Here is a 25075-nt window from a genome sequence, read left to right on the forward strand (position 1 = left end):
TTAATCAATGGTGAAAATATTTTCTCTGCACTTGAGTGAATGCAGTTGCACTGAGGCTGGGGAAGGTCTTTGATGACAGCAGGGTGAAAATTTGGATTTTGTACGCTCTGAGGACATGACAGTGGAGCTGTGGAGTAGCTGGAGGGCGAACGCTGTCATGTGCTCTTGTGATGACAGTCATGTGTGTGGCTATTCCAGCTGCAAATACCGCACAGCTGCATGTGTGGCTGTGTTTTCCCACACGAACTGTCATGTGTCTGTTAGGAAACGGCGGTCGAAGCGTGCTCGGGCGACGAAAGGGTGGAGGACCTCGCTGCCTCAGTCATCCTGCGTCTGTCTGTGTGTGTGTGTTATTCTGGGTCAGCCATTTCCCTGGAATGTTCTGCCTCTTGCCAAAGAGAAGTCACTACAAAGGAATGCACACACAACACAGCAGAAACAAAAGGATGACTTAAAAAGGCCTGAAAGTGAGGAGACAGGGCCGGTGTGAGTGTGTCTCTCCCGTGTGTGACTGTGACCCATGTTCCTGTTCATGTGTGACACAGCCGTGTAACACATATGCCTCCTCACTTCAGCGCTTTTAGGACATGAATGTTCAGAATAACAGCTACAGTTATGAAATAGGTGCGTGCAATATGGTGAACCATCTGCCTGAACTCTACACAACATCCCCACGAGCCCAATTAATTCGACGAGGGGACATTTTTAGAGAAGGGAAAGCAAGATGGCACCTTCCCTGTCCCCTTCTTCAACCTCGCCTCCATCAGGAACAGCAGCGAGACGAAGCACATTCTTAAACCTAAGAGTGCAGTCAGCTTTGCTTTTACTCCCACCAGCTTTCAGTTGTTCTCTCTTTCTCCCCCCCTCCCCCCCGCCGTCCCTCCCCACCTCCCCTGTTTTTTCTTTCTCCTGGAGGTCGGGTTGTTGCAGCACTGATGACTGTTCAGCCTCAGAGTCAGAGCAGGGTCAACACTTCAGCGGTGTGCACCCGCTCAGGTTTTGTGTGTAGTTCTGTGGTGCAGCAGTCGGTTCCTCTGTCCTGTGACATTGTGAAATGACTGCAGTAGATTGGAATTGTGTGTATGTGTGTGTGATTGTACTATGCGGCAGGTCGTGGGGGAGGAAGCAGCAGCGGCAGCAGTGAGTGGAGTGTAGAGGTGGTGGTGGTGGTGGGGGTGATATGGATAGTGTAGAGAAAAATGAAGAAATGGGAAATCTCAGCACCTGTTTCCAGGGCAACAGAGGTCTGAAAAACACAGGCTGGTTGGACTTTTTATTTTCCACGCTGCACTGCCCTCTGGCAAGATACTGCAGACACCTCTAATGACTCCAGAACCCTCACTGGCCCCCGCTGCTGAAACGCCGCCTGGCTTCAAGTGACACAGACACTGCCTCTGAACGTGTGATGCTTCCAGCTCAGTGCAAAAGTTTGGGCACCCCCGAGTAAATTACAGGTTTTTTTCTTTGAATGTTGATCCTCGTTTTTTTTTGGTTTTTTTTCACAAGCCTAGTTTTATATACTAAGGCACATACAAACAACATGATCAGGCTTAGAAGCTGTGACTGTCCGTGCCTTTAGTCACAGTACAATATAAAAGAAAATAAGATCTAACGATATAAATAAAAAAGAAAACAGAATCCATGGTGTTGGGGCGAAGCTTCATGATATAAGATTTACTGCAGAATGAAGGAAAAATCAAAGAATGATTTGTTTCATGATTAATGATCTTTATCTTCAAAACCTTGTCCTTTTGCAAAGTTATTCTTTCCATGTTGAAGATGTCATAGATAATATTGGTCCAATCATCATCTGAGGTTTTTCTGGTTTTAGCAAACATCTTTTCTGTCCGCAGCAGAATCTGGATCAGGTTTCTGACCTGCAGGTTTCTGCGGGCAGGGCTCCCAGACCGAGGGGGCTCAAATTTAAATGAGATGTGGTGCAGTGCCCGTTCAACGTGTGCCTGTTGGTGGAGGCTGATTGTTTGGCCTGTGTTAGTCCAGCTTCATGAGACCATCATCCAAAAACCTTCGCGCTCAACACTGCACATCCTTGGGTCATCAGAAATACACCCACGAATTTTGAAGTTGATCAGATGAGCTGTTGATAAGAAAATCAAAATTCAGTCAGACAGATTCCCCCATTTACAGATCAATTTCAACCTGGAAAACTTTTCACACACCTTCATGAACTTCCTGCTAAAACAGGCTTAATATCAGAAAACTGGACTGATATGTGTCATGAGTCTTTCTATCAGAACCGCCTCCATAAGACTGAACATGATGTTTTCCATTGTAGTTCACACAAATTCATTCATTTCTGCTCTGGTATATTTTATATTTCCCTCCTTTTCCCATTTTTGTTTCACATGTACTGAGTTCCACTTTCACTGTTGTAGACCACTATGAAGTTTTGAGAAGGTTTTATGGCTTGATTTCGAATCACGTGCCTCTCCAAAAGCTTCGGCTTGTGTTCGCTGAGGTGGTTCATGGTGGATTGTGAGGTCTGCTTTGGTTAATTGTCCTGTAGTGGAAACCAGCCTCTTTTCAGTCTCAGCAGAACAACCCTGGCAGTGCTCTGACGTGAACATGGCTGATGGTGTGTGTGTGTGTGTTTGCAGGACAGCCTAAAAATATCTCAGAGTGAGGGGGGCGACTGAAAATCATCATCAGTCAGACATAAAAAAAAAAAAGTGTTTGCAAGCTTCCTTTGTTTGAAGAGAGGCGCATTTTAAAAAGTGTGTTTGCTGCAGCAGCTGCGTTTACGTCTGCCCAAAGTTTGGCTTTCATCTGCACACACAGGACTGCACACATGTAGGTGTGCAGCAGGTGCACGGCTCGCTGTGAGTCCAAATCACGGACTTGGACCATGTTGCACGATGCATGTATGTTACACACGTGATCATTTACAGGTGATGTCATAGTAGATCATTCCCGTCCCGCCGTTCTGTGAACTGATCTGCTGCTCTGGTCTGCAGTCAGTCAGTCAGTCAGTCAGCAGGAGGAGGGACAGGAAAATGCCTTTCTCAGTGGGAGACATTAGCCCTGTGATCTCATGAATATATTATAGCGGCTCATTGTGCAATGAGGGAGGTGTACGGAGGTGCCAGGTTATGGCCTGTCCAAGCACACACCGCGACCAGCTCATTTTTTACCAACCCGCCTCGTTTATCAGTTAACCTTCTCGCCAGTCATGTTGTGTTTCTACACACTTTATTAAATGTGAAGTGTCGCGGAGTGCGCTGGCTCCTCTGTGTGTCCGGGATGTGGAGACAAGAAGGAAACGAGCTAAAAGATCATTTTTAAAAAAAATCCCAGCCGCGCTCGATAACACGGCCATCGGGCAGCCTCGTCTTCTCGCTAGCACGACTGCGACACTAGCAGCTAATGTCGCTTAGCTAACTTAACCGTCTACAACCGAGCAGCTTCGTCGTCTGGCAGCAGGGAAAGGTAAGCTACCGGGCAGCAGCCCTAATTATTATCAAGCCACGGCCCTCGGTTCTTCGGTTAGCCGCTCTGCTTGCCGCGTAGGTAACCGGCTACTTAGTGAGTGTAACGTAAACCGAGCTAAGGTAACACAAAGTTAACGTGAGCTAAGTAGCCTTCAGTGGCTAACGGTGCCAGCGGCGCAGCAGCGGCGGCAGCGTGTTAAAGACCCTCCACGGCTCAGTCTCAGTCCTCTAACCAGGCTCTAACAAGACAGCGACACATCATACAAACTTAACGCTGTCAGGCTCCGGGACCAGCGCTCAGGGACCCGGTCTGAACTGGACTGGTTCCATCACAGCCTCCGAATTATTCTCGTTTTTAACCGCGAACCGCAGCTTCAGCACCTAATAATCTGCGTTTATTAAGCAGCTGAGCCAGGTAGGTGAAACAAAACATCTGCTATTCGCATTTTTAGTGTGACACACACACACTGTACTGAAAAGAAGCACACTGCTGAAATGCTTTGTTCTGATCTGCCTCAAAATGTGAGCGGCGTGTTTTGTTTGTGTTGTGTTGTTGCAGGAGCTGGTACAGGTACAGATCAGTTCTCTGGCCATCACCTGTCCTGTCAACAGATCAATAATCACATCAGGAAAGAAACTGTGTCAGGGGAAAAGCCTGTTGTCCAGCACCTGGTTTGGTTATTTTACCGTGCATGAGTTGTTGTTGTTGTTGGTGGTGGTGTTGTTGTTGTGTGGCAGTGTGTTCCTGAGGTGAGGTTGTGATGTTTTTCCATCTTGGCCATGACTTCCTGAATATATCATGGGTACAATAACATGTTGTGTTGGCTCGCAGCCAGGCTGAGTCAGTGTGGGTCAGTGTTTACGTGAAAAGACAGAGTCTCAGAGTCTGGGGACAATAAACGCGCTTAAAGGCTGGAAACTGCAGAGTGCAGTGGAGGGTTTGTGTTTGGGCTGCTGCTGGTTGAAGCCTCCAGATGCCGTTGCTGCTTTTGTCAGGTTTTGTCACTGATGACAAAGGAAACAATTAAATCCCAGCGTTTGAGAAGCTGAAATTTCTGTCCGTCGACTCATTGTTGCTGCTGCGCTCTGTCCCTGCACACACAGACAGTAAAGTGATGTAAATGTCATCAGCACAGTAACTGACGTCGCCTCGGTGGCTTGTTAAAGTTTTTGGACACGTTCATTAATTCTAATCAGGCACCTGTGGCACACCACATACTGTACACGGCACTCACTGTGCACTGTTTGTGTCTCGAGCACGGGAGACGTCCTTCAGACCTTCCTGTGCCACAGTCTGCAGATGCCTTTTGTTGGTGTCAGACACTCTTTCACTCCTCACAGTAACAGTATCTTGTCTTTGACATTTGCCTCTCAGGTTGACTGCTGCTCTTCTGTTTCAGACTATTAATTGATAATCTCTCAGGTCCCATCGAGACTCTTAATTAGTGCTGTACTAAAAACAGGGGCACGGCAGGTCACCTGTTAAACCCGCGTCATGTACGTTATCAGGCAGTGGCCTTCTTCACTGCTTTGCTCTTTCAGATTTCCACACAATATTATGAATTAATGATGACAGTTAATCACTCAACTAATAATTTCTATCAATCGTGAATATCAGAAGGTGTAGTCCGTCTGTGACAGGAAAAGTCTTTTCCTTAGTTCTGTAGTGAAGGTTTGTCATTTCTCTCATAAACGATTAAATCAGTCATCGAAATCTGTGCTGATTAATTTAATCAGTTGATTGACTAATCATTTCAGCCGCGGCGTGAATTATGCCACGGAATATTAAAGCATGAGATGCTGAGTATTGATAAGTGGCTGTCAAAACAAAAGAGGCGCTGAAGTAAGAACCTTGATTCGTTTATGTGATGGCTGAAGCTGGAAAAGAGAAAGACTGGCAGCTCGTGAATTATGTAAAGGGCTGTTTGTTTTTATTTGATTAAGTAGCAGAGGGAGTGTTTAATCATCTTTGCTGACTGGCTGCCAGCCTCTCCTCCCGTCAAGCAATTCATACACACTTGAACATTAATGGCTGTTGCTCTTGAATTAAATTGATGATCAGTTTAATTGAATGTGATTGTAGCTTTTTGTCTCCAGATGTAATCAGCTGCTGTAAACGCATATACAGAGATTACAGTATGTTTGGATTAGTGTGTGTGTGAGTTTTTGATGATCACATGAACGTATGAAGTCATAAAAAGCTGTTTTATGTTACTGTAGAAAGTAAGGACGATGGAAGGGTTGGTGAAGCCACCATTAACTTCCTGTGATGTCGGTATTAAAGCATGAGCCTTTAACTCAGCTCCAGCCACAGTCCTGACATACACAGGTTTAATAACCTTACTTGAGAAATGTGTTTTTCCACAAATCATTTTTTTTGTACATTGAATATCTTCAGGTTTTTGAGCTGTTGGACGAACAAAACAAGACGTTTGAAAATGAGACACTGAGAGGAGCCTTTTTTCCAGTGTTTTTAAACATTTCACAGAATTGAGATCTGGCAGATTAATCGACGATGAAAATAACTGTTGGTTGCATACCTTCTGCATGTGTCAGTATTTTGACTGCTGCCTCTTCAAACTCTGAAACAGTTGGTACACGTGCACAGTTGTATCATGGTGTTGTTCAGAGCTGCAACGAATAGTCAGTAAGTTGATCAGCTGGTTGACAGAACATTTCAAACCAAAGTGCAGAACGTTTGAGGTTCTCCGATTTCAGAATTTGCTCCTTTTCTTGTAGTAAAATGCTTCGCTTTGGATTTTGTTCTTTAGATCATGACAAACAGCATTTTTCATGCTTTATAGACCAAACTGTTAATTGATAATATAATTGGGGAGATTAGGATTAAATGTGGATGATAGTTTAAACACCACACCGTCTCAGTGAACTAACTCAGCTTTTGCACATGAAGCTGAAATGGGTCCTAACAAAGCAGCGTAGCAGTAGCCGTGGGGGCAGAGGGTCAGCGGAGGGTTGATTGAATGCCCGCGGTGTTTTGGCTGTCAGTTTGATGGCAGGTAAGAAAGAAAGCACGAGAACAGAGCAGTGCGGGAGCGATGGAGAGAAAGAGCTGTGGGTAAAGAACAGGTCTGAAAGCTGAGGTCAGAGAAGGTGAAGAGACTGAGAGAGAACAGTGTGTCTCAGTCAGTCCTCTGCAGGTACACACTGTGCTGCAACATCTGAGACAGACAGACATCTTACATGTTTCTCCCCTTTGTGTGGCTCAGCTGTGATGGAAGTTACGAGGTGCCGTTCGGAGGCTGACGATGCCTTTTGATAGGAGGGAATACAGGTATTGCAGCAGTCATGTGATCAGAGCAGGCCCCCACCCCCAACCTCCTCCTCCTCCTCCTCCTCCTCCCTTCCTTCTATACAAGATGTGGGGTGTCTGACCCAAATCTGCAAAGTGCAAAAAGGAAACCAGAGAGAAGACATGAGGGGGAGGGGATGCTGAAGCAAGGCTCTGATGTTGGAAAATTAGCATGTCAGTTGGTAACCATCAGATAAAGGAAATCATTAGTGGGAGGTATGAGGAGAGCAGCAGTGGAGTGGTGATGAGGAATGTGTAGGAAATAGAGAAAACATCTGGTATCGAAGGAGGGAAGGTGGCAGATAAACATGCCGGGGGGGGGGGGGGGGGGGTGGTGGTGGTAAGGGGGGGGTTATTAAATGAATCAAATCGAAGAACAGGATGAACAAGTGTGTGTGTGTGTGTGTGTGTGTGTGCGCGAGCGGCTGATTGTACGTCGGTGTGCTGAGAGGAGAGTCTGCCTCTTCACATCTCTGTTCTCTTAAATTCCTTTTGAAATCAGCGAGCTAAATTTAGCTCCCAGCACCCCTCCCCCTCCTCTGAGAGGTATCAGAGCTACAGCAGTCAGTGATAGGCTAACATTTTGATGTGCACAGTCCACACACACACACACACACACACACACAGATTAAAGTGAGTGGCTCTGAGTGGGAGGGCACTGTGTCTTTGTGCGCACAGTGTGGGCTATAGTGATGATAAATTGTTGCTGTGCAGCAAATGAGCTTTGAGTAAGTGTCTCTTTTTATGTGTGTGTCTCTGCCTCTCTCAGGGGCCGCCACTTGAGGACAGTAGGGGCTCTGATGATCCCCCCATTCATCCGATGAACCCCCTCAACTCCATGAAACCCTCCCTGCCTCCCACTCCACAAAGGTACACACCCACACACACACACACCCACGCACACGCACACACTGTGGTGACATTAAGCTCAGTGTCCTCAGGTGAACCGTGTGACACCTCACCTGCCCGGTGCCCGTATCACAAAACAAGTTGAGCTCAGTCCGACTCTGTCTTTGTGTCACTGAGTCGGAATTTTAGACCGAAAACGAAAAGTTATAACGGAGCAGGGTGCGCGTTGGTGTGTGGCCTGTGGCTGAAGGTATCAGCGAGACATGAAACAGGACCCGGGAAGTCCAGTGTGAGAGACAGATTGTGTGTTTGACGGGTTATGAGATACCTAAACACTGCAGTGGTTTGTAAAACAGACGGGGTTTTAAAACTCTGGGAGGAAACAGCTGTTTTATCTTTTGTCACGACGATCTGAACGTAAACAGAGGAAATACAGAGTTCACGCCACAAAGTAATGACAGGAATGCAGAGTCGCCTGTATTTGATTGGCCAACACAGCAGATTTCCAGAGGATGTTGCAGCAAAAGTTGAGCCTGATTGACACAGGACTGGTGGAACTGGTGGAACTGGATCACCGGTCATGAAGCTGGTTATCAACCGGTCAGCTGTCTGACCAATTAACTTGAATTTTGTCGGTCGATTCGCTGCCTTGGTTCGATCCTAGATGCATCGCTGTACATGATGGAGAACAACTCTGTCTGACAAGATCATTATAAATACCTGTTAATGTCACAGCTGTGTGATCAGTGACGTGTAAAATGAAGGATCACAGAGATAGTTAACGCTGTGACCGACAGCCACAGGCACAGCTGGTTCCTCTGCCGAGTGTCGGCCCCTCAGTCCTCCTGCTCCGCGGCCCTGTGCATCCTGTTGTAATGTTCTGATTTACATATTTTCCTGTTTCTGTTGTCTGATAATGAAGCGAGTATGAAATAATGATTTAATCACGGCTCATTAGCACCATGTTAACCGGCAGGCTTCCTCAACGTGCCGCGCCGCGGTGCTGATATGATCCTTATTTTATGATTGCAGCAAAATCAACATAAGACACTGGTAGATGACAACAGCTCTGCTGTGTGTTCAGATGTGTAATCATCGGATGGTGGGGGGGCTCACCATGTCATGTAAACCTGTCTGCCGGAGCCGCATGACGGCGAATTTTCAATTTCAGCTGCACGCGGCCTCTCGCCGTCTGCAGACACCGGTCATTTATTTAAGCCTAAACAGCCTGTGGAGGTGACGGTAATAGCTTATAGATTTTCAAATGTCTGAAGAGAAAATGAGAAAAATATTATCTGAACTCTCCCATAGGCCGCAGGAATGTGCTCTGGTCGTCTTTTCTTTTTACATGTGTTATGTTGTTGTTGGCTTTATGCTTTACTGGGGTCTTTCTGAAGCCACAGTGGAAACGTAATGTGTATTTAAAACTGTACAACTGTAATGAAATTCAAGAGGAGTTTCACTTTTCTGAAATCGTGTCAGACGTTTCTCATCTTTCAGGCTTTTAAATTCACACGCATCTGTTTGACTCGACGAGCGAACGGTGCTCTGCAGACTGATCTATAAATAAACAAAAGAAATGAGTGAATGAATTCCGTCAGACAGGATCACGCCGCCTCGGATCCTCAATTACAAACTGTTAAGGCAATCGACTGTCGAGTGTCTCTGCTCAGCCTGCTTTGGAAGCATCTTGATTAGGTTTACTCAGGCCAGAACAGCCTTTAATTGAGTGCAGCCACAAAGCCTGTCGGCTGCTCAGTTCCTCTCCAGAAAGCCATGAAATCAGGAGATGTGTGTCGCTGACATGAGACATCAGAGGCTGAGAAAATGTGGCTGGTTGTTGGAAGAGGGAGCGACAGAGAGCAAACCAGTGGATAAGTTCAGTGTTGTGTGTCTGAATTAATTTCAGCTTAATCTTGTGACCCTGGACAGTAGAAGACGACAGAGCAGTCAGTTATGTTGGTGAAGATTTCAGCCTCTGGAACCTCTCAGATGCTGTTGTGGTAGTTTCCTGCTGAGGAAATGGATTAGAAGGAGGAAGCAGAGGGAAACCTCAACTGTCACATTAATAAACCACGCTCAGGTTAATCTTTAGCTCACAAAGGTGAACGATAGATTGGAAACCTTGCGTTCGACACTGTCTCTGCAGTACAACAGAGCCCTGATCAGGTGTTAAACACTCTTTGTTTTAAATGAGTGATATTGTGATATTGAGCGGTTACTGATATCTGAATGAATGCTCTCTCCAAACCTCTCCATAACCTTCCTAACCATCCCAGTAACTCGGCTTCGTATCCTCCTGCAGCAGTGACAGCCCCTTCCTAAATGACCCAGTCTCCTGGCAACCAGGCACCAATCAGCACGCAGGATCTCTCTCTGTAGTAACCACAGTGTGGGGCGTGACCAATCCCACACACAGCCAGGTAACACATGACTCAATACTCCTGGACATTTTCTTTTTTTTCCTCCTCCTGTTTCGTGAGCTGTAACTGCACAAAATCAGAAACGGCAGCATCAGATTAAAAGCTTGTGTTTATTTACAGATTATAAAATCAAGGTCCAAAATCTAAACATAAAGCTGTGACTCTCCCTTCAGCTTTACAGAGTTTTATAGTGTCAGCTCATTGTTCATCTGGACCACAGCTTTAAATAAAACAGAACTGTGAGTGCCAGATTGAAATCAATCTGAGTTTCAAGCGGTGATTTAGAATAATATTTTATTTGTGTAACTGCATCCAGATCAGTAATGTTGGTCTCTTTAAACCTTCAGTGTGAATGTGACTATTAGGTGTGATCTCTCTGTGTTTCTGTTTGTCACTTAGTTCACTTCTTCATCGCTTTGTGGTTCGTATGACCGTGATAACACCTCTCCCCCCTGTGTTCCATGTATGTAGGTGTTCGGTGCACCCATGGGTCCGGGCGAGAGCTCTGGCAGTCACATGATGCCCGGTGGCAGCCCTGGTATGGGCGCTGGCATGGGCTCCCAGTTCATGGGCCAACAGTCGTATGGCGACGCCGTGTCTAAAGGCTACGGACATCCAGTCATGTACGGACGCCCCAGCGCTGCCTACAACCCATCGTCAGCCTACGGTGGAAGGTACACGTGAAGCTGCAGTGAGATCAGATTTAACATTTAACATTTTACTTTCATCACTGCAAACGATTGGAACTGATAATGTTTTAAAGGTCCAGGAAACTTGATTTAGATTTCTATGTACATGTGGTGTGATCGGCAGTTTAATCAGACCAGGTGTCAGGACGAGTGTTACTGTTACAGGTGAATTAAATCGAGAAGCACACACAAATGTTGCCCACAGCGTAATAAATAACACAGAAGATTGAGATGAGCATCCGACGACCACAACTAAAAATACTTCAGAGCAGCTTCACAAAGTTCAACAACAACAAATGGAAATGTTGATTCTGCTGAACACTGATGGAAAATACTCATCACACATCAGGCCATGCAGTAAGTTTAAGACTGTTCTATGAGTATGTGTGTAGGGAATATAAAAGGCCAGTCACATACAGCACATGTGTACATCACACTCCCAGTGAGACAGCTAACTGGTCTCACTCTGTACTGAAGAAAGAAAAATCATTACTGTAACACGCTGGTTGTTTTGGATCCAGCTGTGCTGAAGCTCGTCCCGCACACACATCTGTCTTTTCTTTCTTATTTAGAATGAGAGAAGTTTTACTGTGGAATAAAAACATATAAACGTTGTGCTGTAGTAGTGATGATGCCCAGGTAAGAGAAGTGTTCCCTGTATGGGCCTGTTTTTTAAATAAAGATGAAAGAATTTAGCTGAAGAAACATTTGAAGAGCTGATGAAAAGACCTCAGATATTAGAAAAACTGATTCCCACTGTTTGAGTTTCCTGTGCTTTTACAGGTGATATTATAAAAACATCAAACCTAAAATCCAGCGGCTGATGATCGAACCGTCTCTGTGTTTTTCTGTGCTGTTTGTTACGTGCTCCAGTCGTGCACGCTGCTGTGGGATTTTGCATCAGCATATGTCAGCGTGGCTGCGCTCACCCACTGCTCTGACTCACACTCGTGACGAAACCTCACGCGCTCATACACTCGGTTCACTTAGTTCGCTGCCCACTCATCTCCCCGTCTTCCCCTCTCCCTGCAGTTACTCTGGTAACAGTGGAGGTGCCGGCCTGGGCGTTCGTCCTCCCTCAGATTTTACTCAGGCTGCCGCCGCCGCTGTTGCCGCCGCCGCTGCCACGGCGACTGCCACTGCTACAGCAACTGTTGCAGCAATACAGGAAAAGCAGAACCAGGAGCTGAGCTATGGACAGGTAAACACGTCTGGAAAGCAGGGAGGGGAAACACACACTTGTTTTGTTGAAGTGAGACTGACATTAAAAACTCTGAGATCATTTATTTTGACTTGTAAAGGTTAATCATTCAGTAAACGGACACTGATACTAACGAGAACAGCCTGAAAGATGGAGCTGCAGGTTGGTGCTGCGTTCAGGTCACATGGGAAGGATGTGTTCAGCCTGCCCGCTTTGTTGGTCTGGACCCAGCTGACATTTTTTACATGTATGTGATGTTGACACGGACACATCACATTATTTATAATAATAATAATAATTTATTCTAAGCTCAGGTTGATTGCCTGATTTGAAGCACGTGTCCTGTGCAGAGTAAGTATCGGTCAGGTGACTGTTTTATTCTGAAGAACTGAGAATCTATGAGTGGAAATAATTGATTGTTTTGGAGTTTTGAGTGTGGAGGTTTCCCAGGTAAATGTCTCTGTCTATGCTGAAGCCTGGATCTGCAGGAACACACTGTTAATACCTGTTTTCAGCCCATATTAGTAAAGACAGCTTCCTAAATCCATCAGAGGCAGCAGCTGAACACAGTCTGTCCCAGTACATACACACAGCGTGAAACATGAAGGATCCACGATGAATCAGTTTTACATGTTAGTGTAAAATCACACTAACATGTAAAGCAGTAACTCTAAAGTTGTGTGTTTTAGTTTCGGACCGTGTGTAAACCCGTTTGGCTCACAGCGGTGCAGTTGGAGTTGTGGTGTTTGCTCGCAGGGCTCTGGGACAGGAGGCAAAGCAGGAGCTGCTGCTTCCACAGACACATGTTTCTTATTAGCTGCAGAGACATCTCATCATTTGACACTGCTCTTTCATGCCAGACTGTTTACTCTATAGACTCGTTATTTGCATAATGGGAGTCACTGGAGAAGCTTAGCAAACATCATTTCAGTCGGTTCTCATCAGAGAGCTCAGACGCAGGCTGCACAGAACCATGACTCTCTGTACATATTTGTTTTTTTGCAGTCAGTTGTGCAGATGTGCTCATTCTGCAGCCTCCAGCTCTGAACCAGCTCTAACGTAGATGTAAACTTACTGTCACCGTTAACTTTTCCACAACTTGAACTTGTCGTCCTCCCTTTCCCTCCCAGATGGGTGGAGCATCCTCTTACAGCACCCAGTTCCTGTCTCATTCGGGCCCCCGCGGCCCTCCGGGGATGAACCCTGGTGGGATGGTCCCTTCCAGGCCCGGGCCTCCGCCCTCCACTGGGGGCTTGTATCCCTCTCACCCTGCACAGGCGCAGAAGATGGCCCAGCACGGGGGCTATCCTGGGGGACAGCAGGGGCTCAAACGGCCTTTCCATTCAGATGTGAGTGAGGAGGGTTTACTGATGGATGTTTGCTCACATGACACTTACCACTGCTCATACTTTATATTTTTTGCTTCCAGTTTTACAAGCTAGGTAAAGATTTGTTGTTTCTCTCCATGTTAGATAAGTGTAAACTGAATGTTTGAGTTTCAGATGCCACTTTGGGAAACTGTGATGCCATTTTTCATTCGTTCAACATAAACCAAATACTGTGCAGCCCCTGATCATACTTACACTTCCTCCTGTGAAGGTACGGGGTGAATTTATTCATGCGTTTCCTGTTTCTGTGAATGAAAGGTCATCATGTCTAACTGTAGCAGTGCTCGCACAGACTGTTAACAGTTTGCAATCACTCTGCTCAGTATTTATTTATTATTCCGCATCACCGCCGTGATGTCACATCCTGTGTGGGGCTGACTCGATGAGTGGATGGATAACATGGCCGTACCTTCAGAGATACTGAGAGAGACAACACAAAGAAAAAGACAAAATATCTTTGTCAACAAAGAGATGAAGTGTTTTGTTGGTGTGGCGAGGAAACATCCGTCTGCTGTGATGTTTCCCGCTATAATTCTTGTAAACTCTTGTTAAAGAAACAGCTCAGTGACTGTTCCCCTCTGTGCTTTTTTCCAGGGTTTTCCAGTGCAGCAGTACGGCTCCGGGGGCATGTCAGGGTACCCCAACCAGCCTCTGCAGTACCCCACGGGGCCGCAGCAGAGATGTGCCCCCTCGCCCTCTTACCCCTCCAGCCGGATGCCTCTCATGGGGCAGTACACTTCTGGGTCACACAACCCAGCGCAGTTCCCCCCTGGAGCAGGCCAGCCCACTCCTCCACAGTATTATAAAGTAATCAGACCCGCTGCTTTATGAATTACAGCCCGTAAAGCAAGTAAATAACTAATAACTGATTTGATCATATTTGGGGAAAAAAAACAAAGGAATTTGAACACAATCGAGGCATCAGACATTTCTGCTGAATGTTTCTGAAGAATTATGGGCACAGATCTAATTTCTGCTCCACTGTTGAACTGTTTTGGGTCCAGATGAACAGATCATTAGCTGAGTGTCATGTTTTTCCTGTCTGTGTTTTCCAGGCAGAGCCTTTCAATGGTCAGGGCGGCCTGCCATCAGGAGGAGCAGGAGGATACAATGCCTTCACGCAGGCTGCAGTAAACGGGGTAAGTCATGTACAGTTTGTATTCAGAACACACAGAATGATGCTGTGGCTTCGTTCTTATTAAACGTTCTAAACGCTCGTCCTCTTCCTCCTCGTATCTCAGCCAGTTCGGGGTGGAGTGATGCCCGGGTATCCCAGCTCACCCATGGGAGGGAATCCCACCCCTCCAATGACACCTGGCACCTCCATACCTCCCTACCTGTCCCCAGGCCAGGACACGAAGCCCCCCTACCTTCCTCCAGACACCAAACCCAACATCAGCACCCAGCAGCCCTCTACAGGTGAGACCCAACTCCGCAGAAAACACTTTGTGAACTGAAAAGCTTTTACAAATACACAAAGAAGACACTGCCTCTGTTTTCCATCGAAGGTAACCCCAGTGATGACCTGCGTCTGACTTTCCCGGTACGAGACGGCGTCGTGTTAGAGCCGTTCAGGCTGGAGCACAACCTGGCCGTCAGTAACCACGCCTTCCAGCTCCGAGACTCCGTCTACAAAACACTGATGCTGAGGTAGGATTTGGTTTTTTTGTTTCTATGTCCAGTAATAATATGTGAATGTGGTTAATACCATAAAATGGATGTTTTGTTTTTTATTATGAAGCAGAGAGAGGGAAGTGTTGGGTAGTGAAGGTGAGTGGCAGAGGTCAGAGTTCAGCTGTAACGACCTCTGTAACACGGAGTGGATTCGGAGCAGCAGACCTCTCTCTGCTTCTCTTCCTGAGTAATTTCAAACACCAGAGGAGCAAAAACAAACCAGGAATGTTTGATAACCCCACCCAGTCTCTCCCTGACAGCTGTGCTCTGTCTCCCCCTGCAGGCCTGATCTGGAGCTGCAGTTTAAGTGTTACCACCACGAGGACAGACAGATGAACACTAACTGGCCTGCCTCAGTGCAGGTAAGCATCATCACCTGTGCTTCTCCCTGTCTCAGTCTTTGTGGTGATGCTGTTTCTTACAGGGTATTTACAGCTGTGTTTGTTCTTCTGTGTCAGGTGAGTGTAAATGCAACTCCTTTGTCCATCGAAAGAGGGGACAACAAAACGTCCCACAAGCCCCTGTACCTAAAGCAAGTGTGTCAGCCAGGACGTAACACAGTACAGATCACAGTGACCGCCTGCTGCTGTGTGAGTACCTTCAAACGGCTCCTTCCTGTCTCACAATACACGTCACGTTTGACACGTCAGTCGATTAAACTGGTCATTTCCCCTCCGCCCTCTGTCCCCAGTCCCACCTGTTTGTGTTGCAGCTGGTCCACCGGCCGTCTGTCAGGTCTGTCCTGCAGGGTTTGATGAAAAAGAGACTGCTGCCGGCCGAGCACTGCATCACCAAGAGTGAGCTGAAGTCCAGCACAGTTTGATTTGAACGCATTAAATCAGAACGACGTTATGATTTAATATCTGTGGTGATAAATACAAATAATGACCAGTATGAAATGTCCTCCATACTGTGTCTTTGTCTCAGTAAAGAGAAATTTCAGCAGTGGCACGATCCCTGGGACCCCCGGGCTGAATGGTGAGGACGGTGTGGAGCAGACAGCGATCAAAGTTTCTCTCAAATGCCCCATCACGTTCAGACGAATCCAGCTGCCAGCCAGAGGCCATGACTGCAGACACATACAGGTGAGGTCTCACACACACACACACACACACACACACACACACACACACACACACACACACACACACACACACACACACACTGTATAAACAGGTAATGAAAATCAGCTGTCTCATGTGGATTTCTTTATTTTGTAGTGTTTTGACCTGGAGTCCTATTTGCAACTTAATTGTGAAAGAGGGACCTGGAGATGTCCCGTGTGCAAGTATGTTCCTCGACATGGATTCATTCCACCTTTCAGCATCACATCCTCTCGTCTCAGCAGAAAAGTTAACCAGAGGTTTGTTCTGTTGGTTCACAGTAAAACAGCTCTGCTGGAGGGGCTGGAGGTGGACCAGTACATGCTCGGGATTCTTGTCTACATCCAGAAGTGAGTGTTTATACGTGAATTTCATGTGAATCAAACACTCAGGATGTTTGAATCTTTCTCTCTTCGATGTCCAGTCACTTTTTTTTTATCTGATTAGAAAAACCCATTTATCTCCTCCGTCCTCAGCTCTGACTATGAGGAGATCACCATAGACCCGGTGTGTGGTTGGAGGCCGGTGCCCGTCAAACCAGATCTGCACATAAAGGAGGAGCCCGACGGTCCGGTCCTGAAACGCTGCCGCACGGTCAGCCCGAGTCACATGGTCCTGCCGAACGTTATGGAAATGATCGCTGCCCTGGGCCCGGCGTCCTCTCCCTACCAGAGTCTGACCGCGGGAGGCAGGAACACCCCCGACTACAACAGGCCAGGTAGATTCAGGATGGAGGAGGGAGGCTGTCAAAGATGTTACAGATTATTGTTCATTATGTTTTTGAATATTTAATGTCAGAGAGGAAAACTTTGGATTTGAAACCACACGTCTGTGAGCTGTAACGTATAGAACATCTTTATAAAGCTGCTGCTGTACATAACCTCCTGTATATACACATACTGTACACGTCATCTGCTCTTAGACCCAGAACAATATGTCAGAGACTGTTTTTCCTCCACAGCTGGAGGCGCTTCTCTCCCACGATGCACTGGTCACTGTTAAAAACTGAAGTGTACACTGACCTGTTTTATCTCCTGACCTGAGGCGATGTTTGCTTTGTCCTGCAGGGAGCCAGGGATTCTCCAACCAAACAGGATTTTCAGACTTCCCCAACACTCCTGGCACCCCGACACTCGGAGAGTATACCTCTGGACCTCCACCTCCACTCCCCTATCAGCCTGACCAGGTTAGACACTTACAATACCCACCCCCTGATACATGAGACATGTTGGGGGCAAACACAGAATCATTCCCATTCTTTCCTTGAGCCTCTGGCCACAGTGCGGAGGATCGGGCTCTGTGTCTTCTCTGCTCAGTTCACTCAGGATGTTTTCCTTAATGGCTGAGCAGGCATCAGTAACAACCAGAGTATGAATAGACCACAGCCAGAAGGCACTGCGCTGTGAGCCTGCTTCACATTCAAACCCGGTGTGAGAGATGGCTGTTACGTAACTCGAGCTGAGGCACATGTTTCCTGAATGAGGTGGAAAGAAAAGGTAATACTGAAGGATTTTTCTTATTGTGAACAAATCCCACGAAAACGAGCAGGTGTCATCTGTCTGCCGCCTGGTTCCTCTGAGCCACGTTCCACTGGTGACACGTCCCTGCATCACCATCCACACACACACACACACACACACACACACCATCTTGCTGCCCCAAATACTCACTACAGCACCAAATGTGAATTAATCCGCCGCTGAAAATAGACCCCAACAAATGCCCCATTTCCTCCTGTTTGTTTTGTTTCGTGTTAAAATGAAACTGTATGTTAGTGAAGTGACTCAGACGGATCTGTTGTCTCATCTTTAAAAAGATACACAAGTCTGACAGACTGACGCACACAAATTACGCCTTAATGCAGGACGTGTTTTTCCGAGGGGCTACGAAGTGACACTGACCTCAGAGATCGTTATGAAAGAAAAACAGAGAAATAAAACTTTCTTTGCTGATACTTTCATCACAGTCACATAATGAAACAGATACATAAGCATCAGACTCCGCGGGTTTCGTACTGTGGAGTTTATCTTTTCAAACATCAGGCTCCTGTTTGACGAAGCTTCTGCTGTTTTTTTTTTTAATCATTCATCGTTTTTATTTTCTCGTTCTTCACCAACAGCATTGCACAGCAGGTACATTCAGTTACAGTTGTACCTGAAAGTTTGGGCAGATTCATATTCAGTCAGGAAGTAAATACGGCCCCTGCTGCAAACCTCTCGCTGCTCGGCTGCTGTATTCGTGTTATGCAACACTGACTGTCGTTTCCTTCTGGTTTGTGAGTCCAGTTGAGAGTCTTTAACTGGACCTGAAGTAGACAGCACTGACTGAGAAGGTATTTGCTCACACACATACAGCACTGAGCCACTAAACCACATACCACCTGTCGTCCACAGCTGCTCGGCTGTCTGCTGAAGGTTTGTGGAGAAACAACAAAGTGTCCGTCCTCCTCTACTGTCACACACTTCTGGTGTTCAGCCTCTTAAGAAAAGGCCACAAGGATTCATGCAAAGTGTTATTTGTGGTGAATGAACTGTAAAATAAAGCACCGTGCAGGTTTGATTGCTTTTGAAATAAAATGTCCTTCTTGTTTTTCTGTCTCTCTTCTTCTTCGTGTCTGTTCCTGCTCCGTCGCCGTCAGACGCCTCATTCTGGACGAATCGAACACTCCCAGAGCATCCTGCAGCAGCACGCTTCAGGTGTTCATGGTAACCAGAGTCTCGGTGACGCCGGCAGTCCGCTGCCACAGCGCAGCACCAATAGCCAGAACTCCCGGCTGCAGAGCGATGGCTCCTTTGGCCTGGGAGGCCCAGGAGCACCTGGAGGAGAGGGAGCCGACCATGCACTAGATGTGAGTGAAAACCTGTTGATCATGTGTTCAGCTACATAAGGGAACATACAAGACCCGTATTTATCAAACTGCAAGTGACTGGTTTTCTATAGAAAAATATTAAAAACGAAGTAAATCACATGCTTTTGCAGAATAAAATTCCACTGAGTAAAATCAGAGGATGTTTTTAAAAGATGAACCGTACAGTTGTGACGTAGAAGAAGCTATTTCCACTGGTCCCAGCAGTAAAATGAGTTAATGTGTGATGTTCTGTGACTGACAGCTGGAGTTCTGCTGGTTTTAATCATCAGTACAAAAGATGAACAGCTGTGTTGGTTTTTTATTCCTTCATTTTCTTCTCTGAACATTCTTTTAAATAACTGACATTTCACTGGGTTTCCTCTCGTTTTTTCATAGAAAGGCTTCAGTTGTGTCCTTGTGACGTGTCCTGTTTTTTATAAAGGTCTTAAGGTTAAAAAGAAATACAGGCCCTGACCTTCAGTGTCTCGTTTCATCGTCTCTGAGTTTACAGCAGAGAAAATGTTCAGTTAAATTCACTCCTCTGTTTTCCCGTCTCTCCCTGTTATTAAGCTTCTTCCTGAGCTGACCAACCCGGACGAGCTGCTGTCCTATCTGGGTCCCCCCGACCTCCCCAGCAACAGCAGTGATGACCTGCTGTCTCTGTTTGAGAACAACTGAGGACCTTCAGATTGTCAGGGCAGTCGCCTTCCAGTCCAGCCTCTGCTTCTCCGTTTGCTGTAGCCAGGCCCACATCGGTTGAAGACTGCACCGTCTCTGTCGGCACCCACTACCTGTGTATGTGTGTGCATTAATGCGTGAGAGTGTGTATGGTTGTGTCTTCGTGCGTCTTTGTCATTTTGAGGTGTCCTGCTCTTCTTTGAAATCCATTCAGTGAAGTGTAGAGGAATAGGAAGGAGCACTCTCCACATGTGAAGAAAATGACAGTACAAACAGCAGGCGCTGACTGTGCAGACCAGCATTTCAAACTATAGCACAAATCACAGGCTGAAGGATCTGTATTTCTAAACTATGATCACTGAGGTGGAGGATAACGGGACCTGGCACATGTTTAGTTAGCAGACACATTAATACAGTGGTTCCCAAACTTAGCTTAACATACAAACTGGGAGCAGTGGAGTTCACATTCGAGATCTTAGGACCCTGAACTTGAACCCAGCGTGCATAAATTCATTTTCAAAAACCGGTGGCTCTAAAACAGCCAGACCCGGATCATCGTCTAAACCAAACATTTCTGTGCTTTATTCACTCCGACCTGCAGCAAATCCCCAGTTTGGGAACCACTGTGTTAAAGGATAAGGCTTGTGATACTCTGTGTTTTTTTGTTATTGTCAACAAAGTGCGTGAAAAAACCAAAATCAACAACATGTTAGTTTCTGACTCTGTGGCTCTGAGCTCCGAGCCCGTTCACACCGTTGTTGGGGACTATTTTTAGCAGCGGATTAATCCACATTTGGTGCTGTAGTGAGTATTTGGGGCAGGACGACTGAGTCAGAATAAACTCCAGTGTGTGTGTTGATGGTGATGAAGGAACATGTCAGCAGTTGAACAGTGTGGATCACTGATGTGTTTTTAATAGTTTGTGGAAACAGTGGAGCTCTGTGGCTCAGAGGAATCAGATACATCAGACTGTAAATGCACAGTCGTTGTTGGTTTTGGTCTTTTTATGATATTTGTTATGAGACAAATGTAGAATATCACCAGACTTTTCCTTTAATACATAATAATGATGTAAGATACGGGCAGTTTAAAGAGGTCTCATCATTTTTGTTTTTCTAGACCAATAAAAAGATCCATGGCGACCTCGCACGGTGAAGAAGGCCAGTGGACATTTTTAATACCTGCAGTTCATTGTATCTCCAGCATCCTTCAGCACTGTGAAATATACTACAGCTCCCACCTTTCCCTCTTTTGATTTTACCCTCTTTCGGGGGTGGGGCTGGGGGGTCGTGGGTTTCAGACATACTGTAAATGCTGTGTGTCATGGCATTTTCTGCCATTCAGAAGCTCTTTGTATGTTTTAAAATTGTTTGACATGTATAACCCATCACGACGCGGGTTTGTGTCCTGTATAATCAGCTGTTTTCATTAGAGAACGTGTGTGTATCAAATGAATTGTTAATCATGGTAAATTTAATGTTATTAGTTGAATAATGGATCATCGTTGGCACTGTATACATACTGTATGTTAGAAAATTATAAACCAGTTGTAAAAAAATTGGAGGTCATACATACATACATACGTGACGCATGTATGACAGAAATCGGAAGGTCAGCTGAGTAACGCAGTTAAAGAAGCTGAGGTTGAAATTATTCTTAATACGAATTTTTAAAGCTGACGTTTTTTTCTACGAGAGATTTTCCGACAGTTCCCTTTGTGGTCCAACTCCGCCTCGACACAGGCGACAACAACAAAAAATGTTATTTGCCAATTTGAGCAACACAGTAATGTTATATTTGGAAATTATGGACTATTTAACTGCAAATTTCTAGAAAAAAATGTTTTCTAATATGTAAACTATTCCACATATTTTGTAACACATTGTAATTGCCATTATTTTCTATTTATTTTTTAATCATAATCGTCATTGTACCTACAGTTACGTTGTCCCTTCAGAATCAGAATAAAAAAATCACTTTATTTGACAAAAACAGTTTGTGCTGGAGGCTCTGGTGTCAGGTCATATTAACTTGGCAGATGTTTCCAGATGAAAATGATCGATCTGTCTTCTCTCCCTCAGGAAACCTGCTGAGCCTCTTAGGAAAGTTTGATTTCCTCACTTCCGTGTCCGAGTGCTTTCATTTCGCGGGTTCGCTCGACAGAAACTCGTCTGACCGGTCACCGCTCCTCCCGAGCGGGTTGTCCCGGAGACAACCCACCAACGGACACCTCCTCACGCGCAGTCCCGCCCACCTTTGTTCCCATTGGCTCGTTTTTTGAGCCGTTGAGAAGGACGGGGCTCTGATTGGCTGACGGCAGCCTTTGCGTCAGCGGTGCTCAGAGCCATATAAAGAGACGTAAATAGAAGCAGCGGGTGTGACGCGTTGTCAGGATCCGAAAAGGTGCGGATTTCACATCATAACCAAACCACAGACGCGTCTGTAAACATGGCAAACCCCAGAGTTTTCTTTGACATCACTATTGATGGAGCCAACGCTGGCAGGATTATAATGGAGGTAAGATCTCAGACTGTTTGCTAAACATTTATCACTTCACTTTGTTTCCAATATGGTCAGTTTAAGTTTAAATGCGTCTCTTACATCCACTTGCACGGTTCGTAAAAAGGCTGAAAATGTGAGACAGGTTACACCGCATCAAGTTCTTCCGTGAAGCTTCTGGTCTTCCGCTTTGGCAGAATGTATTATAGCTCAGTCACTGTTTTTATCTTAATGTACATATTCCTAAATGCATCAGTATAGAAAAGAGGAAATCACACAGATGGTCCTGCTCTGATGGAAACGCCCCGCAGCTTCAGCAGCTTCAGCACCTCTTTAGACCTCTTTAATGATGTTCAGTTATCATGGGCAGGTCAGACTGTGCAGCTGATCTGATGTGTTTGATGTGTCTGTGTCAGGTGAACACAGTTGGGGCTGAAATGATTAGTCCATTAATTGATTAGTCGATGGACTGAAACTTAATCTGCAACTGTTTTGATCATATTATTTTCAGTTTCAGCTTCTGATAGGTTATAGGAGTCTGGGGAAATTAGAATGGATTCTTTATATGAATTATAAAGGGATTCAGGTGGTTGCAGTCACTGCGAGATGCCACTAAATTCTACAGACTGCTCCTTTAAACTACAGGGTGAGCAATGAACACACTGTACCTACAGCCAGTGCTGTAAACTAATAATGTTGTTGCTGCTGTTGTCACAATTGAGGCTCCAGACATCGGGGGCTTGTTTCCAGAGTTTGAGCTCACAGTGTGTCTCACCTGTCCTCCCCACCTGTGCATTGTGTGTCAAACTGCCTCATGGTCCCGCTGCTGCATTTTTCACTCATGTAAATCCCTGTGTGTTGCAGCTCCGGGCTGATGTGGTCCCAAAGACTGCAGGTAGGTGAGCCTTCAAAGTTCACTGCATGCAGCGTCAACTGCAGAGCCGCTGCTCAGGCCTTTTCTACACACCCAACATGGGTTTATGTTTGGCTGAGGAAACTATGTGTCTCCGTTTATCCTCAGCAGAGAGTTTATTCTAAATATGGGTCGAGGCTGTGGGTGAGTCATTGATCAAAAGAACCTCAATATCCAGTCCCAGAGGTAAATGTGATTGTAAATACTGATACAAGGAGAAACACTACTGAGAGCTTCCACTCCTACGGTTAATAATAAGAAAGAAAAGAAGAAGAAGAAGAAGGACGAGCTCTGTTGTTTGCTAGAAATCTCCTGCTGTTGGCCATTTCCACTTTATCACAGCTGGTTAGCAGTAATATATCAGCTGCTGCGTCTGACAAATTTTATGCAGCTCGCACCTAGAAAACCTGCATGATGCATTACTGCCTGCTTCTGTCCCACATAGCCATTGTTAATCATATGACCTCATTTGTACTCAGTGGGTGCAGAATAAATGGCCTATAGAGTGCTTCAGAGGAAATGAGGTTGCCTGAGTGAGTAACATAATTTAAATCTCTTCTTCAAACATCCTTTTAGCAGAGAACACGCCCCGATTTCATTTCATTGTTTATCAAATTTTTCTGGAATTTGTTCCAAACAGTTTTTTAATTAGTTAATTTCACTTTTCTGCTGCTTGTGTGGAAAACTTTAGGTTTTAATGTTATTACTCTTTGTGCAGAGAGTAGTTTGCTGTGTCTGCTATTCTGTAATTTGTGTCCCTGCTGTTTCAGTCTGTTCCTGATTGATGTTAAGTTTTTAATAAATAATATGCAAAGATGTTTTTTTATGAACTTCCACTTTGATTGTTGATTTTATACTGAAATACCAAAGATCTGAAACCAAGTTTTCAGGGCCTTGAAATCCAGGTCTTCAAGTTAATGTTCTGTTTTTCCTATTGAATTTTTTGCCAAGACTCGTATTTTGGAAATCATTAACTTGACAATCAGAATACTTTTGTTTTGACTAAACAAAACCCAGATTTTCTGCCGATCAGCTGTTCAGCTTCAGAGATAGATGAAAAAGTAAGGAAAAATAAAGAGGCCCCTGTGAGAGAAACATTAATGCTTATTGTTAATATTATGAACCTATAATTAATTTTTTGTATTATAGTTGGTATAAGTATATTTGAAGAATGACTGTTTTTATTTACAGAAAATTTCCGTGCCTTGTGCACCGGAGAGAAAGGTTTTGGCTACAAGGGCTCCACGTTTCATCGCGTCATCCCTAAATTCATGTGCCAGGTACAGTGAAGGGATTAGTCCCGCTTCTTGTTTTCACAAGTTCAGATTTAACCTCAGTTTAACAGGTTTGTTTTTCAGGGTGGAGACTTTACCAACCACAATGGAACTGGAGGGAAATCCATCTATGGAGAGAAGTTTCCTGATGAGAACTTCCAGTTGAAGCACACCGGCATGGGGACACTGTCCATGGCTAACGCTGGGCCCAACACCAACGGGTCCCAGTTCTTCATCTGCACAGCTTCGACTGACTGGTGAGCTCCACTTTGACTCAGGGGCGGCCACATTCAGGTGCAATCAGCAGTTTCAGCTGGTCTCAGATGTTGGTCTCAAATACTAATGGGCTCCTCTCCTCTCCAGGCTGAACGGGAAGCACGTGGTGTTTGGCAGCGTTGTGGAGGGCAGTGATGTTGTCAAGGCAATAGAGAAGCAAGGCACAAAGAGCGGCACTCCTAAAGCCAAGGTTGTCATCGCTGACTGTGGTGAGCTAAAATAGGGCAACTCAGCTCCTTCACCTCCGCCTGTTCTCCTGTCTCCTGAATCCTTTATCATCCACATCCCACTTAATCTTTAATATGGTGCATATCTGCAGTGTCAGTAGAAAAAAACACTTTCTCTTCTAAAAATGTTTGTCTACTGTGTTTAATCATTGTGTAATATTTTGTACCTTCCAGTCTGTCCTGTAAGGACCACATTTGTTAACAAAATCTGAATAAAATAATGATGATGGTGTAAATAAAGCAGCTTGTAAGCCTGACTTTGTTTATATCCTCA

The 25075-nt window shown here is 45.5% G+C and overlaps 2 protein-coding genes across 5 annotated transcripts; both read left to right on the forward strand.

The window, feature by feature from the left end:
* Positions 1-3028: 3028 nt before the first annotated feature.
* On the forward strand, positions 3029-21593 carry zmiz2 (zinc finger, MIZ-type containing 2). 4 transcript variants are annotated; one of them, XM_041058476.1, is made up of 20 exons: positions 3032-3447; positions 7529-7629; positions 9914-10031; positions 10503-10705; positions 11753-11921; positions 13052-13270; positions 13904-14116; positions 14365-14448; positions 14551-14728; positions 14818-14959; positions 15267-15345; positions 15442-15573; positions 15675-15780; positions 15911-16068; positions 16204-16271; positions 16368-16436; positions 16563-16804; positions 17154-17272; positions 18725-18934; positions 19505-21593. In XM_041058476.1, exons 2-20 carry the CDS (start codon positions 7580-7582, stop codon positions 19610-19612), a joined length of 2667 nt encoding a protein of 888 aa, XP_040914410.1. In that variant the 5' UTR covers positions 3032-3447; positions 7529-7579; the 3' UTR covers positions 19613-21593. The 4 variants fall into 4 exon arrangements, with proteins under 4 accessions (XP_040914408.1, XP_040914410.1, XP_040914409.1 ...); XM_041058474.1 differs by having other exon boundaries at positions 3029-3447; positions 15267-15573; XM_041058475.1 differs by lacking the exon at positions 3032-3447 and adding an exon at positions 3454-3864 and having other exon boundaries at positions 15267-15573.
* A 394-nt stretch (positions 21594-21987) lies between these two features.
* Positions 21988-25075, forward strand: ppiab (peptidylprolyl isomerase Ab (cyclophilin A)). Its single transcript, XM_041058478.1, has 5 exons — positions 21988-22129; positions 22976-23006; positions 24216-24304; positions 24383-24555; positions 24662-25075. The coding sequence occupies exons 1-5, from the start codon at positions 22061-22063 to the stop codon at positions 24795-24797; spliced, it is 498 nt and encodes a 165-aa protein (XP_040914412.1). The 5' UTR covers positions 21988-22060; the 3' UTR covers positions 24798-25075.

Source organism: Toxotes jaculatrix, chromosome 16 (assembly GCF_017976425.1).
Source record: "Toxotes jaculatrix isolate fToxJac2 chromosome 16, fToxJac2.pri, whole genome shotgun sequence".
Lineage (NCBI taxonomy): Eukaryota > Metazoa > Chordata > Actinopteri > Toxotidae > Toxotes > Toxotes jaculatrix.

Excerpts from the sequence above, each read along its gene's own strand:
- zmiz2 (XM_041058474.1), top strand. The coding sequence starts at position 7,580 with ATGAACCCCCTCAACTCCATGAAACCCTCCCTGCCTCCCACTCCACAA. Across the intron at positions 14,117-14,364 it reads CTCCTCCACAGTATTATAAA|GCAGAGCCTTTCAATGGTCA; the intron begins GTAATCAGACCC and ends TGTGTTTTCCAG. Across the intron at positions 14,960-15,266 it reads TACAAAACACTGATGCTGAG|GCCTGATCTGGAGCTGCAGT; the intron begins GTAGGATTTGGT and ends CTCCCCCTGCAG.
- ppiab (XM_041058478.1), top strand. The coding sequence starts at position 22,061 with ATGGCAAACCCCAGAGTTTTCTTTGACATCACTATTGATGGAGCCAAC. Across the intron at positions 23,007-24,215 it reads TGTGGTCCCAAAGACTGCAG|AAAATTTCCGTGCCTTGTGC; the intron begins GTAGGTGAGCCT and ends TTTTATTTACAG. Across the intron at positions 24,556-24,661 it reads TGCACAGCTTCGACTGACTG|GCTGAACGGGAAGCACGTGG; the intron begins GTGAGCTCCACT and ends TCTCCTCTCCAG.